This window comes from Alligator sinensis, unplaced genomic scaffold (assembly GCF_000455745.1).
Source record: "Alligator sinensis unplaced genomic scaffold, ASM45574v1 scaffold895_3, whole genome shotgun sequence".
NCBI lineage: Eukaryota > Metazoa > Chordata > Crocodylia > Alligatoridae > Alligator > Alligator sinensis.
In genome coordinates, this window is record NW_005842210.1 from 330,159 (window position 1) to 343,399 (window position 13,241).

The window sequence follows — 13,241 nt, forward strand, 5'->3', positions numbered from 1 at the left end:
GAGGACCGAGCCCTGGGGTACCCCACTGCTCACATCTCGCCAAGTTGAGTACAACCCATCCACCACTACTCTCTGGGCGTGCCCCGTCCGCCAATTTTTTACCCATCCAACTGTGTAGGCATCAATGCCACAGTCGCTCAATTTATTGATAAGGATGGGGTGAGAGACAGTGTCAAAGGCCTTCTTAAAGTCTAGAAAGACTACGTCCACGGCAACACCATCATCCAAGGATTTAGTCACCTGGTCATAAAAGGCAACCAGGTTGGTCAGGCAGGACCTGCCTTTGATGAACCCATGCTGATTGCCCCTGAGCATGATCTCCCCTGCAGGCCCCCCACAGATGTGCTCCTTGATGATTCTCTCCAAGATCTTCCCGAGCACCGAGGTGAGGCTTACAGGCCTATAGTTACCTGGGTCCTCCCTCTCTTCCTTGAAAATTGGGACCGTATTAGCCAGTTTCCAATCCCAACCTTAAACAAAATGACTGAAAGAACCTGAGAGGCATATTACAACCTTTCTGCTGAATGAATCAGTTCTGTTGTTCATGCAACAACTTGCTTATCTTCCTGATTCCTGTTTCTCATAAATATCCACTGAAGGTACAAATCTACATACGATGACAGTGGATAGATGTAATTTTGGCAAGTACAAACTGTTCTGGCATATGAACGATAACCATGCTCCTTTCTGTTGGAGAGACAGAGACAATAATATTATAGTGCTCTAGCTAAAACCAAACTGCAAAGCAAAGGTCAACAAAAAAAAAAACACAACCCAACAGATCTTTAACATGGATTTAAACAAATTATAATATGTGCTGGACTCAAATTCATCTTCTTTAACCAATATTAAGCATTGCCTCCTCTGCTTTGAAATAAGAATTGCAGGCACTTGGATAAATGCATTGAAAGGTTAGCTTGGGTAAGTAACTTTATATCTTTGTTTATATATACTATATGGTAGTAGTACTCATCAATCTGTCAAAAATATATTCCCCTCCATTGCCCTTAGGTTTCTATTTTTTCCTAAAAGGGCAAGTCTATTAGTTAAAGAAAAAATATTTTTCTTTATCCTACAGCTCTTTTGGAACACATTCTATACCAGGTCTTGAATTTAAAACATATTTAATGAGACTTTGAGGGTGCTTGTAGGAGGGTACATAGGGTTAAGAATAAGAAATGTATTTTATTTGTTTAATCACAGTTTTCTGCATATTGCTTTAGCTAAATAATAATCCAGACAGCCTTTCAATAGCCTAAAGCACAATTTGCATTCTTCACTTCATATGAAGCAAGTGGCCTACTGAGAAAGTTTTACTAGCTCTGACTCTAAATAGATGCATCAATTGGTTTTAAAATGCCACATATTTTGTAATTTGAATGATAGTTTGCATTAATCAGACCCAGTCAGCACAGTGTTTGTTTTCTAGTGTTTCTGCCAGGTCAGAGAGTCATAGGCACTAGGTTTCAGGAACCTTGAAAATCTTACATAGTGGGCACGTCTACACAAGATGCTAACTGCGCAGTAGCATAATAACACTGCGCAGTAGTGGGCTGGGCAAAAACCATGGTAATACACTTCTGCGCAGTAAGCGTCACTAAAAACCCATGTGCTGGTGCTACTGCACAATAGCATGAGTTATTGTTCATTAATTTCATACTTGGCTAACCAAGTACTAAACTTAATGCGCCGTAACTACAGCGTATTAATGAATGTATAGAAGTGCCCGATATGTAGGAGCCAAAGAGGTGCATTTAGAAGCACCTGTTTTATTTTATTTATTTATTTATTGACATTTCTATACAGGCAAAATATTACTATATTTGTAAATATGATGGGAGACATAAATGGCTTATTTCATTCAGGAGCATGGCATTAACTATACCAGCAAAAGAGTGGTTCTGCTGGTATCTCAGCTCTCTCTATACTAGGAGTTTCTTGTTATAACTATACTACCAAACCATTTCTAGAACAGAACAGCCCCAGGGAGTGGCCTCAAGTGTTACCTTAACTTACCTAAACACTGAACAAGATAAGGAGTGGCAGAACAAAACTCTGAGATGAGAAAGACGTACTGAGTCATCCACTGATACCCCTTTCCCAAAATAGGCTTGTTCTGCGCAGTATATTTTCTCGTGTTTTAGGCAGTTTAAATAGGCAGTGAGTTTCAAGAAACTTGAAAATCTTGCGTAATATATATAAGGAAAAGAGTTGCATTTGGAAATGAATGTTTTACATTTCAGTTTGATCTCTCTCTCACTGTTTTTTCCATTTTCTCTGAAGTATGAAGCAACATCCATCACCAGCATTAAAATCTATGCATGTCTGTATTTGTGTACAGCAGCCGTAATAAGGATATAATGATACTGCACAGATATGTGCACTGCTCTGGGTCTTTCCTGGAGAGATGCAACAAGGACACGCTATTTTACAGAACCTCTCATCACAAGTATTCATGAAACACTTTAAGATATCTATCACCAGTGAAGTGCATTTGTCTTTGAAATGGAAAGTAGCAGCAGCACAATAGTGAGAGACAAAGCAGAGATATCTTGACAGAAGAGGCCACAATAACCTAGGCTATTAAAAAAGGTGCCACAAGACCATTAACATCCATACACATCAGAAAAAGCCTTGGCCCTCTGGTCTTCAGCTGAAAGGGACTCACCTAACCAAATGCAGGGATATCAGTTCATCTACTTCAGAAAGAAAGGCTGGGTTACCTCTGCCAAGACCCACAGTTACGGTCCTAAAACATATAGCCACTTGAAAACTGGTTTCAGCCACAGGGCCATTTCCCTTTGAAAACAAAGCACCATCTGTTTCTTTTTACTGGAGGCAAGAAATGGTTGCCAGATTCATCCCAAAGAAAAAGCAAAGACATTAAACTTTACACCTGCTGTAGAACAGTTTAGCCTGTTTTTTTAGGCCCACCCTTTAAGTAGCCTCTCTATCCTGCATACACCTACAACTAGGAAGTGGCCCAGGTTCCTCATGCCCTTGCCTTTGACTGGCCATTAACCCAAAGTGTCCCATCTAAACCATGCTGCCTTCACCTTACACCCAACCCTGATGGCTGTCTTGCTTGTTGCTCTGCTTCATTGGTGGTGTCTGTGAGAGTAGTCGCTGATACAAACTGCTACCCACCATGCCCTGCTCCTGACACTGCTCCAGGGGTCTGTGAGAGGTAGGCAGCAAACTGAACACTGAGTGAGTTCTCCAGAGGAGCCACAAACTACTTGCCCTGTTACCTGGCAGCAGAGTTAACTATGCACCTTGGAGCTGGCACTTTTTTTCCCATTGCTGACCCTCTGCCACTCCTCCTGGGTGACCACAGTACTTCTCTGCACTCCTCCTCTGCAGGCCAAACAGAAGACAGGAACCATCCTTAAGAAATTCTCAGGCCATTTAGGCACCAAACAGCAGATCAGGCTGACGGGATTGATTTTATGCCCCTGAATTTTTAAGTTTTCTTGGCATGAATTTTCATTGCAACCATATTTCAAGGGGGGAAGAAACTAAGTCAAACTAGCCACAGTGATTTTCAATGCTACTGTACAATTGGTGCCCTAGGCAAGCATGTGTGTCCTATCAGATGACTAGAATAAGCCTGGAAAATACTTCCAACATCTTAGAAAGCAACGCATCTGTTCACATATTTGCACCATCAGTTTCCAGTAAGTGTCAACACACATATTTTATACATTCTGCCTGAAACGACCATGTTACAATCCCTACGGTCTGAATAAAAATTATATTGATTCTAGAATGGACAATATGGTTACACTCCTCAGTTATTTAATAACAAGTAATCCAATGGGATATTCAGTGTTTCAGAGTAACCATCTGTTTCAAATCTTAATTAGAGGATCTGGACTGTTTTTTTGCAACTAGTTTTAATGTAATCTTCCTGCTAGAAAAGGACAGGGGGTGGACTCACTGAAGATTATTTGCTTCTTGTTTTCTAAAATTATGTCAACTACAAATGTTACAGTAATGAGGCTTTAATAATCATGTGGCCATTAGTTTCAGACATTTTGATTATTTTAACTCTCCTGATTACATTTTTAAATGCCAGATCAGCCATTATCATGTGACAGTGCACAAAGACTCCAATGAGTACTGGAGCTCCAGCATACAACCACATAAAAAGGATTTGCTGTGTAAGAGAGAAGATTTACTATCTAATGCAAAACAAGAGAGATTGACAGGGAACAACAGGGAAACAGGAAGGATGAATGAGTATGATAAATCAAATAGCATGATATCCAGTATTGTAAATATATTAATATATCCAGTATTGTGCAATGGGGACATTTCAGAATAGTTGAGATGACGTAAATAAAACAATTGTCTCTCCTGCTATTATTGTCAACATGCTATGGACATTGAACACAACATACTTTTCATATAGCCTCTGGCCTCTCATGAACACCTTCACCTCGTTATCCAATGGGAATGTTCCATCATCTTTCCTAAAGCGGTAGAAAAGTTTGACGTCTTTGAATTCCTTATGCTCATCACAAACTGAAACATAAAATGGGTGACATCAGAGTGATCAGACTTATGTTAATAGCTAAGAATCAGGACAAGGTACTAAGTATCAATGGTAAGCTCAAAAACAAGACAGGTACAAACAGAACATAGTTTCTTTCCCCAAATATGTATCATAAAATGATGTTTTTAAGTATTTAAGCTTGAGGGGTGTATAATGTCATCTCCTGGGGTATTAGCCATCATTGGGTGCTTCACAGAAGAAAACATGAAGTTGTTGTATACCTGGAAAACCTTTAGATGAAATCAAGTTTTCTTTAAATGACCACCATATAGAAGAAATAATTTAAGGATAGGTTATTATAAGTGTCATTTGTATCGGTCTAAGACTGAGGAAAAAAAAACCAAGGCCTGTTGCAAAGACATGTGTCAGGGGGCCTAAAGTTCACTGCCCAACTTTCCATCCACCTCTGTTTATAGCAAATTGCTCGGCCAGTGTCAGCTGGAGAGTGGAAGAGGCAACAAGAATGGACTGAGATCCACAAACATTTTTCTTAGGAAAAGAATTGATAAAGATTATGTCAAATGGCAGGAGGAGGGGCCCTGAAATAAGCTCCAGCTATGGCAGAGGTGAAAAGTACATAGATCTTGACAAAGCTATTACCACGAGAAATCCATACAAGCATGCAGCGTCTCACACTCCAAACTGTACTACATGAGTATGTGAGCTTCAAACACTGTCTTTCCACTTCCACTTGATGCTGGTGGAACAAGGTGCTCAGATCAGGGGCTCCTACAGAATATGGCTTATTAACCTATCTGAAATTTGCTATGATCAGAGTATCCTTGACAAAGGTATTATATTACCTTTGAACCCCATAAATGAACATTCTTAAGAAAACATCAGTTTTACATTTAATTTTAACATGTTTTGCATGTCAAAGAATCCTAGTTTTGCTTGAAAGGGAGGGTATGTGACTGGATTCCAACACAGAGACCATTACAAAGCTGGTAAAGGCATACTCTCAAATGTAAAATTTCCATTCCTCAGTTAAATTAAATTACTTTGTTGTCCATGCAAACCTTCACTGACATTTCTTCAATAAAGGATAAAGTAGTTGGCATTTAAATCCCCTATAATTACTTTATTCTTTAATCATTTAACTTAATTCTCAGATTCCATAACAACCAAGCAGAACCTGTAGTAGAGGTACTTATTTAGTATATACTTTTATCCTTTTAATTAAAGTATTGTTTATGCATTGGTGAGAGCAACAGTGGCGGCAGTGTTCCTACACACAGAGCCAACATTTTTTAGCTGCCAAAGCTACTGTATTTCTATTTCAGAGATGGACAAACTGGTATATTAGACACTGTCTTTTTAAATGGGCACGATTCAACACTCTAAACAAAGGGCTTGGCTCTCCACTGAGCTCATAGGCACGAGCATGCCTGTGTGGGTATGCAGTGCCACATATCTGTCTGTGGTGCCACACACTGCACATGCTGGTGTTCCCCATGATGCTAATTTGCAGCACAGGGGAGATCTCAGTGTTAAAAAACCCATGCTAGAAAAAAGTGGGGTGGTGCACTTGGTGACAGCGTGTACTGCCTGAAACCGTAGCCTGACCCTGGAGGCTCCCAGGACCCCATGTAAGGCTGCTGGGGTGAGCCCAGGCACTGGCCCCAACCTCCCCTACCCCACTCAGGGAACTTGCTGTGTCCCACAGTGCCCATGCACAGGCATTCCCTGGGGACAAGTAGCAATGGCATAGCATGTGCCTCCTGTTTGTCCCCAGAGGTACTCACATATGTGCTTGTCTGGACGCACCCATAGTGTCTAGTTATTTGCACCTACTTTTACACCCAGTTTTAAAGTGAGCAATCTAACATGTCCATGGAGGATGTGATAGTTCCCCTTGAACAAGCATAATGGCTACACAGAATGCAAACCAGCAGAGGAACGGGTTAGAAATGGATAGGCTGCATCTTTGGGAGAAAATGAGTCACGGCTTGTAACAGAATAGAAGGCACAGCACTAATGCATATAACATCCCATGAACTACTGGAATCTACAAAGTCACCAAGACACAGAAAATATACAAAGCAACTTCAGTTGAGAATGACAGGATGGTACATTTAAAGGAGAGGCTCCCCTGCTCCATGGCTGTCCAGCAAAACCTTGTGACATTTCTTGTGGACACAAGAAATTAAAGAGTTAACAATGAGGTGAACAGAGCATGAAAAATATGATGCTGCCTGAGGTGGTATTTTCTCAGTTTTGCTTCACCTGGGCCATCAATAGTTGGGGACAATGAATCTAATATACTACAGCCCCTTCATTCTCTAAAGGATAGTGTGGTAGTGGATTCTCCTGCACACAGCAGAGGATCAGCAGTTTTGTCAATACTGCAGAAGTGGTATTCTCAACAGAAACTTCATCTTTTAGCAAGGAAATGAAGAATGGATCTATGCAGTCAAGTTGCTACTAGCTTTGTTCTTTACCACTATTGAGTCTTCACATGTGCTGGAATGTAGGAAGCCTTGTGGAGAAGAGCTATGCAATGCGTAAGGACTTCCTTCAACTTGGAAATCCCCAGGCTGCCACAGGCACACCAAGAAAACCACCAGGGCCTTGTACAACTGTAAAGGCATGGATCAAAATTACACTGAATAGCCTCATGGTCACTAAGAAAAAAGTAACAAACTCATTGAGGCTGCTGAGGTTTCACTCACCATGATGAATGACACTGTGATCCAATAATTTTTGCACAAGTTTAATTGCTGTCTCTCTGTCTGAAGCTTCTTTGTGATCAATCAACCAGTCAATCAGTTCTTTGGCAACAAAACAGTTGGGATATGTCTTGAGGTGATGCCTTCGATCTTTAATGACCTTTTCTTCATGCAGTCGGAGCCTGTGGGTCAAATCATATTATGAATAACCTTTGCAGAACACCTATCTAACTAGTAAGGTCGAGTAGTTAGCTTGGCAAAATAATCCCAGCCCAGCCTATATAAAAAAGTTTGTGTTTTCAGAACACAAGCCGAAGGACTCCATGCGTATCATGTTAGGGTCTGACTGCCAAACAATTCACATGCCTCTCATAGTAGTTGCACATATTTATTAAAAGCTGTAGCAACAAGATTGGTCAAAGGCTACAAAAACAAGCCTTGGGCATTTTTATTTCCAGTTAAAGAAAGCAAAAAACCAGAATGGGAAATAACATCAAACTAGTTTTCAGCCTACTACGTGGTAAATTTGGTTTTAGTACCACTGGAAAACAAGCAGAAAGAAACGGGGATGTAATTTTCCATACAATATGCTAAGCACACAAAAACATGCCAGTGTGTCAGCGAAATTACATGTTAATACTCCGCCACCAGCTAAGACTAATTCTCCCACTTTACCATTTATATGCTTTACATTACTACATTATTTTGGGAAATCCTTCTGCCAAAGATACCTTAGCCCAGTTCACGGTCATAGATGTTTTATGGTGGTGATATTCTTTTAAATTTCATAGGTTGCATAACTCCCCATTTTGCCCCAAGCTACATACCAGTTTCCAGTTGTCCAACATAAAGCAGCTATTTCCTACTGTAAGTAAAGGGGAATTGATCTTTCACCTGCTGTTGGGAAATTGTGAGTAAACTGGTGGTCGAGGAGCTTCATTATAAAATTGAAAAGGTCTGCAAAATCTTGCCAGTCATTGTAGAAACATACTCAAAAACTGCTTTTGAGACATTTATCTTAGGTTGTAAAGGCCTATTGAGACTATTCTATAATGACTAAACATTTTTAGGATCAGCAATATGATGATTATTAATTTTGCCAAATTCACTTAACCAGTAACTTTTTAAAATTAATTAAAAAGCAGGTATTTTTTTAAAAAGCTAACTACATACTTTTTGTTACTTATAGGATGTAATGAATTACCCAAACACCACCTCAGCTCAGTTGCAATCTGACCCACATTCTGCCCAGTAGACTAGGAGCTGACTAAGCAGTTTCCCAGAAAGTTGGAGAACTGATTTCTAAGCCCTTCTCAGTCTATGGAGGTTGAAACCCACATCTTTTTTCCACAAAAGCGTCTTAAGTACCAGGCCACCAGCTAGGCAGAATGTAAGTATCCTGTCCTTTTGAAGCTGGGCCACTATACATAAAGGCATGCAAAAGTCATTCTGGTTAGAAGAACATGTAAGCTGGAGCCTGACTCTGTAGCCCAGTGAAGAGGACTGTCCCTTGAGAGGCAAGGAGAAAGCTCTCAGTTCTGGCACCTGATCCCAAAGCGATTAATGCATTTTACAAAGAACAGTCATTGGAGAAAATGCATACATAACACTGGAAGCTGTTTTCCATTTACTGGGAAAGTGTCCTAACCACTAGACTATTGAACAAAAGGTTTGTGGGTCATTCTTCTGCTCACTTTATTTTATACTAACGTCAGTGCAGCCTTGAAAGCATCTAGCTTCTTTAAGTAATCCCTAACCTGTTCTGCCATTACTCTAGGCTGTTTATCTCCTTCCCTATCTCTGCTTTCAACTGCACTTGCCAACTAGTCGCTGCCCCTATATGTGAAAACCAAAGTAAAAAAGTAATTAAATACTTCAGCTTTCACTGCATCATCTGTGGCTAGATTGCCTTCTGCATTCTGTAAGAGATCTATGGAATCTCTGGCCCTTTTCCCTTTGTCTTCTTTGTCTAGACATCCCCTGCAATAGGGCACTGATCATGGGCTGGGCACTAGCCAAAAACCTAGGCTACAATTTTAGAATGTATTAAAAAAGTTTATGTGAACCTGATCTCAAGAAAAACAGCATTTAAAACAATCTGTGGAAACAGAACTGCTGTCTGCTTCATGCCCGCCCCTTTGCATGGCTGAGAACATGGATTAGGCTGCAGGGCAACTAGCCTGGTGATGAGCGGTGGCCTGTTTTTACTAACCCAAAGAGCTTGATGCAGAAAGATGCCCAATGCCCTAAGTCATAAAAAGCAGATATGATGTTTTAAACATCCATCCTCTCTCTTTAAATAAGAATCAGGAGTTTTGCTTCAATCTTGCCATCAAGCTGGATACCAACATGAAGAAACTTCTATAGTCTGAGAAAAGGGGAGAGATACGTGCCTCCTTGAAAAGAGTAGGAACACCCCCTTTTGCCAGAACAAGAAAACAATCATCTCAAGCAGGCAAAATGGGGGGACGTACAAGGCTGCTTATTGAGAGACTAGGAGAGTTGTGCATCTCCCTGATGGAACAGGGTCACGCTTCTCAGATGGGTTGCATACTTTGGGTGCTAGTGGTGTTAAAGACTTAGACATCTTGGACGTGGAATAAGATCTACACCTTAAACTCCTATCACAAAAACTATGCACAACTGTAACTTTTACATGATATGAATAAAATCCCACTCTCTTCCCGCCCCCCCCAATCCTGCATTCAAGGTCAAGAGAAGTTTTGCCACTGGTTTTAATGATGTCAGGGTTTCACTTTGTGAATATTCCCACTGACTTCAAAGAGGCTCTGAGTAGCCTTTGACAGTAGTGGACAGGGAATCTGTCTGCATTAACTATATGGCAGAATCAAGGCCTAAAACACAGGAAGAATGTACACGAATGTACCGTGATTCTCAACCAGGGTAATATGGCATCTTGGGGTGCTGCAAGATCCATATAAGGGTGCCATACAATATTTGCATGGTTAGGTGTGCAAAATACCTACACATGATTCATAAGATAAATCCAGAGATTGCAAATTGGAATCCACAGTGTCAAAAACATTTTGATCTTTTGTGGTCTTTCTGAGTTATTTGAATTGTTCTCTTATTCTGTAGTGAAAAAAAAATAGTGAAAACTAAGAGTTGACATTTTTCAAAAAGTGCCCTGAATCTAAAAAAGGATGAAAGCCACTGGTGTACAGTCTTGTCACATATACCAACCAGTGGTGTGTAAATAACAACAACTATTCATGACTAACTCAGCTAGACCTGGGTACTTATATAGTCCCCATTAATATAGCACTGTGTGGCTACTTGCAGTCCTGAATGCACTTCTCTCTCACAATATCACTGGGAATTAGGAAACTCCTGCTATTCTGATTTTATAGATGGGAAACTGAGGAACAGAGACACTTGCCCCAAGAGAACTAAATTTGGGTGTCTAAAAATCCAGAGTAGAGCTCTAATCACTAGACTAACTTTCCTCTCAATCTAAAGCCAGTGTGATTTATCATTATATTATTTCTCTTAGAAACCACAAAAGACAAATAGTTGACTGAACGCAGTAATGATGCCATGACTTGGGATACATACAGGACTTTAAAAAACTTCTTTCTAAAACTAGCTACCAGTAACGCAGTAACTTTTCTGCTTTGTAATATTTATCCTAGAACTAAATATTCAGGTCCAACGGATGGTCTGAATTTAAAGCTAAGTCTTCAAATACCATAAAAAAAGAATGCTTCAAAATGAAACACAAACAAATTAAATTAGTGTATTGGGGAAAGGAGCACTGATAAACCTCCCATATATTCTGAAATAGTAAGAGCTAAATTATGGCTGTACTTGCAGCTGTGATACTTTCCAGATGTGCTGCAGCAGCTTTTGCCTTACTTTGAAAGAAGAGCCTGCATTTTTCCAGTTGCAAAACCTGGAATTATCCATGTCCTTTTTCAATTTATTTATACCAGATCAGTGTTTCTCTTCCTTTTTTTTATAATGTATGACCATCTGTAAATATATGAACATGGAAATAAAATAGTTATATGCAGGCACACTCAGAAACAAATATGTATATACACTGAGCCCAATTCTGGTATGCCAGAAAGAGCTTTAGCTAAAGTGCCCCTGCCGCCATTTTGTAGTTCAGGGACACTGAATACATGTGATGCGGTTGCTGCTGGAATGTGCTAATTAGCATGCTCCAGCAGGCTTGATTAATCAAGTCTGCTCTGATGTATGCTAATTAGCATGCATCAGAGCTGGTGTCCAGCACGTATATAGGTGCCTCTACATCACAAAAAGCAAGGAGGCCCTACCTACTTTTGACCTACACCATAGTGGTTAGAGCACTTGATCAAGGCCTGATAGACCTTGCTTCACTTACCCTGAGGGGCTTAAACACACTTATTCCCAGGAAATTACCTAATCAGGCTCTGGCAAGGTCAAGGGCCTCCTCCTAACAAAACTGAGCTACTGAATAGAAATAAAAAATGCAAGAATCACTGGAGCCAGAAGGGACTTTGTGGCCAAGCAACCCCAGCACATGGGATCAAATTACCAAGGAAAGCATTGAGGGAGTTCTGGGTTCTGGCTACTGCTCTCAACGCTGTTTAAGTATTAAACATTAATTGACTAAAATGCATAAACAGTAGTAGGAGCAGGTAGCAAGACCCAGGGAAATTTCAATCCTGAGATGATAAAGGTATATCATGTGCAACTCTGAGTCTGGCACCCAAATTTATGCACCCTCCTCTTCCTAGCATTTCTCATTAGCTGTCCATAGGCAACTCTTTGCTTGGTGTTTGTGCGCTCTGGAGGCACACAGGGCTGCCCGTTTAGAGAATGGAAAATCTCTGTGGCTCCCAGAGTGGAATAGGATCACTCTTCTGAGGCAAGAGGTATATTTTGGGCAAGCACCTACAGAGGTTTAGACATCTCATAGGTTAAATAAGATTTGGGCCCTGGTGGTAATTAAGTGATATATAATATTACTGACTCTATTTTTAAGCACATAGGACATGTTTGGACTCTAGAATTCTGAAAATGTTTCAGTGTTCAACCATTTGGATCAAAAACATATCCAACATAGAAATAATGCACAAAGGTTTAACAGTGAGAGTTACTCACCTTTAAACAAGTCACCCAGGGTAGCTGGGTGGGGGGAAATGCCTCCAGTCTTAATGCCTCCAAATTCAGACTGGAATATTTTCTGTAGGATGAGCTTCAGCAAAATACAAGTTACTGTATTGGGTTCACTTGGGTCTGGGTCACTTACAGGGCCAATTGTGAGCTTTACGGGCCTGTGAAAACACAGGAGGTCAGACTAGAACTAATAGTCCCTTCTGGTCTTAAACTCAATGGAAGAACACAGGCTTTTCTGGAGATGAAGAGTTAGTTAAAACTTACTTGTAGAATCAAAGTTGACTCATAAACCAGGCCTTTGAAATGTAATCAAAGATCTACAGGTTTCCCTCGCCAACCACAGGGGTTAGGTTCCTGAAAGTTTCTGTGGTTAGCAAAACTGTAGTTGCTAAGACAAAAGGCTTATTGGAAAAATGGGGTTAGGAACTTGAATATGAATAATAAAGGAACATACAGTGTACAAAAATCATCTTTTATATTTGCCACAGTCTCTCCATGTGCTAGACAATCCAACAACTCCAATTTTGTTTTCAAGGACACCATTTTCCTTGCCTTCTTCATAAATTGCTCACCTTCACCACTCAATCCCTTAGAGGTCATGATTAAGGGCAAAATGCAAACATCACAAAGAAATTGGGTGACAAATGCAGAGCACCTGCAACTGGATGTTAATGGCATGAAGCACAATGCAAGACTGTGTATGTGAGAGAAGATGGGAGCACTATGGATGCTAGCAAGACCACGCATGATTTGAAATGGCAGGTGGTGGGTTGATTTGCGGCCACAGAAAACCATGGTTACTCAAAACTGTATACAGTGGTAGCCAAAATGGTATATAAAATATTAAGCGTGGATACTCAAAACTGTGGCTGGCAAAACCGTGGTTG

The 13,241-nt window shown here is 40.4% G+C and overlaps 1 protein-coding gene across 1 annotated transcript in view; it reads right to left on the bottom strand.

The window, feature by feature from the left end:
- Positions 1–12,954, bottom strand: part of DEPTOR (DEP domain containing MTOR interacting protein) — an 86,630-nt gene extending 73,676 nt beyond the window's left edge. The window contains exons 1-3 of the mRNA XM_006026812.3: positions 12,809–12,954; positions 7,231–7,409; positions 4,404–4,527 (exon numbers count right to left, since the gene is read on the bottom strand). Of these exons, the coding sequence (XP_006026874.1) occupies positions 4,404–4,527; positions 7,231–7,409; positions 12,809–12,954 (449 nt within the window). The remainder of the gene's footprint in view (positions 1–4,403; positions 4,528–7,230; positions 7,410–12,808) is intronic.
- Positions 12,955–13,241: the final 287 nt, after the last annotated feature.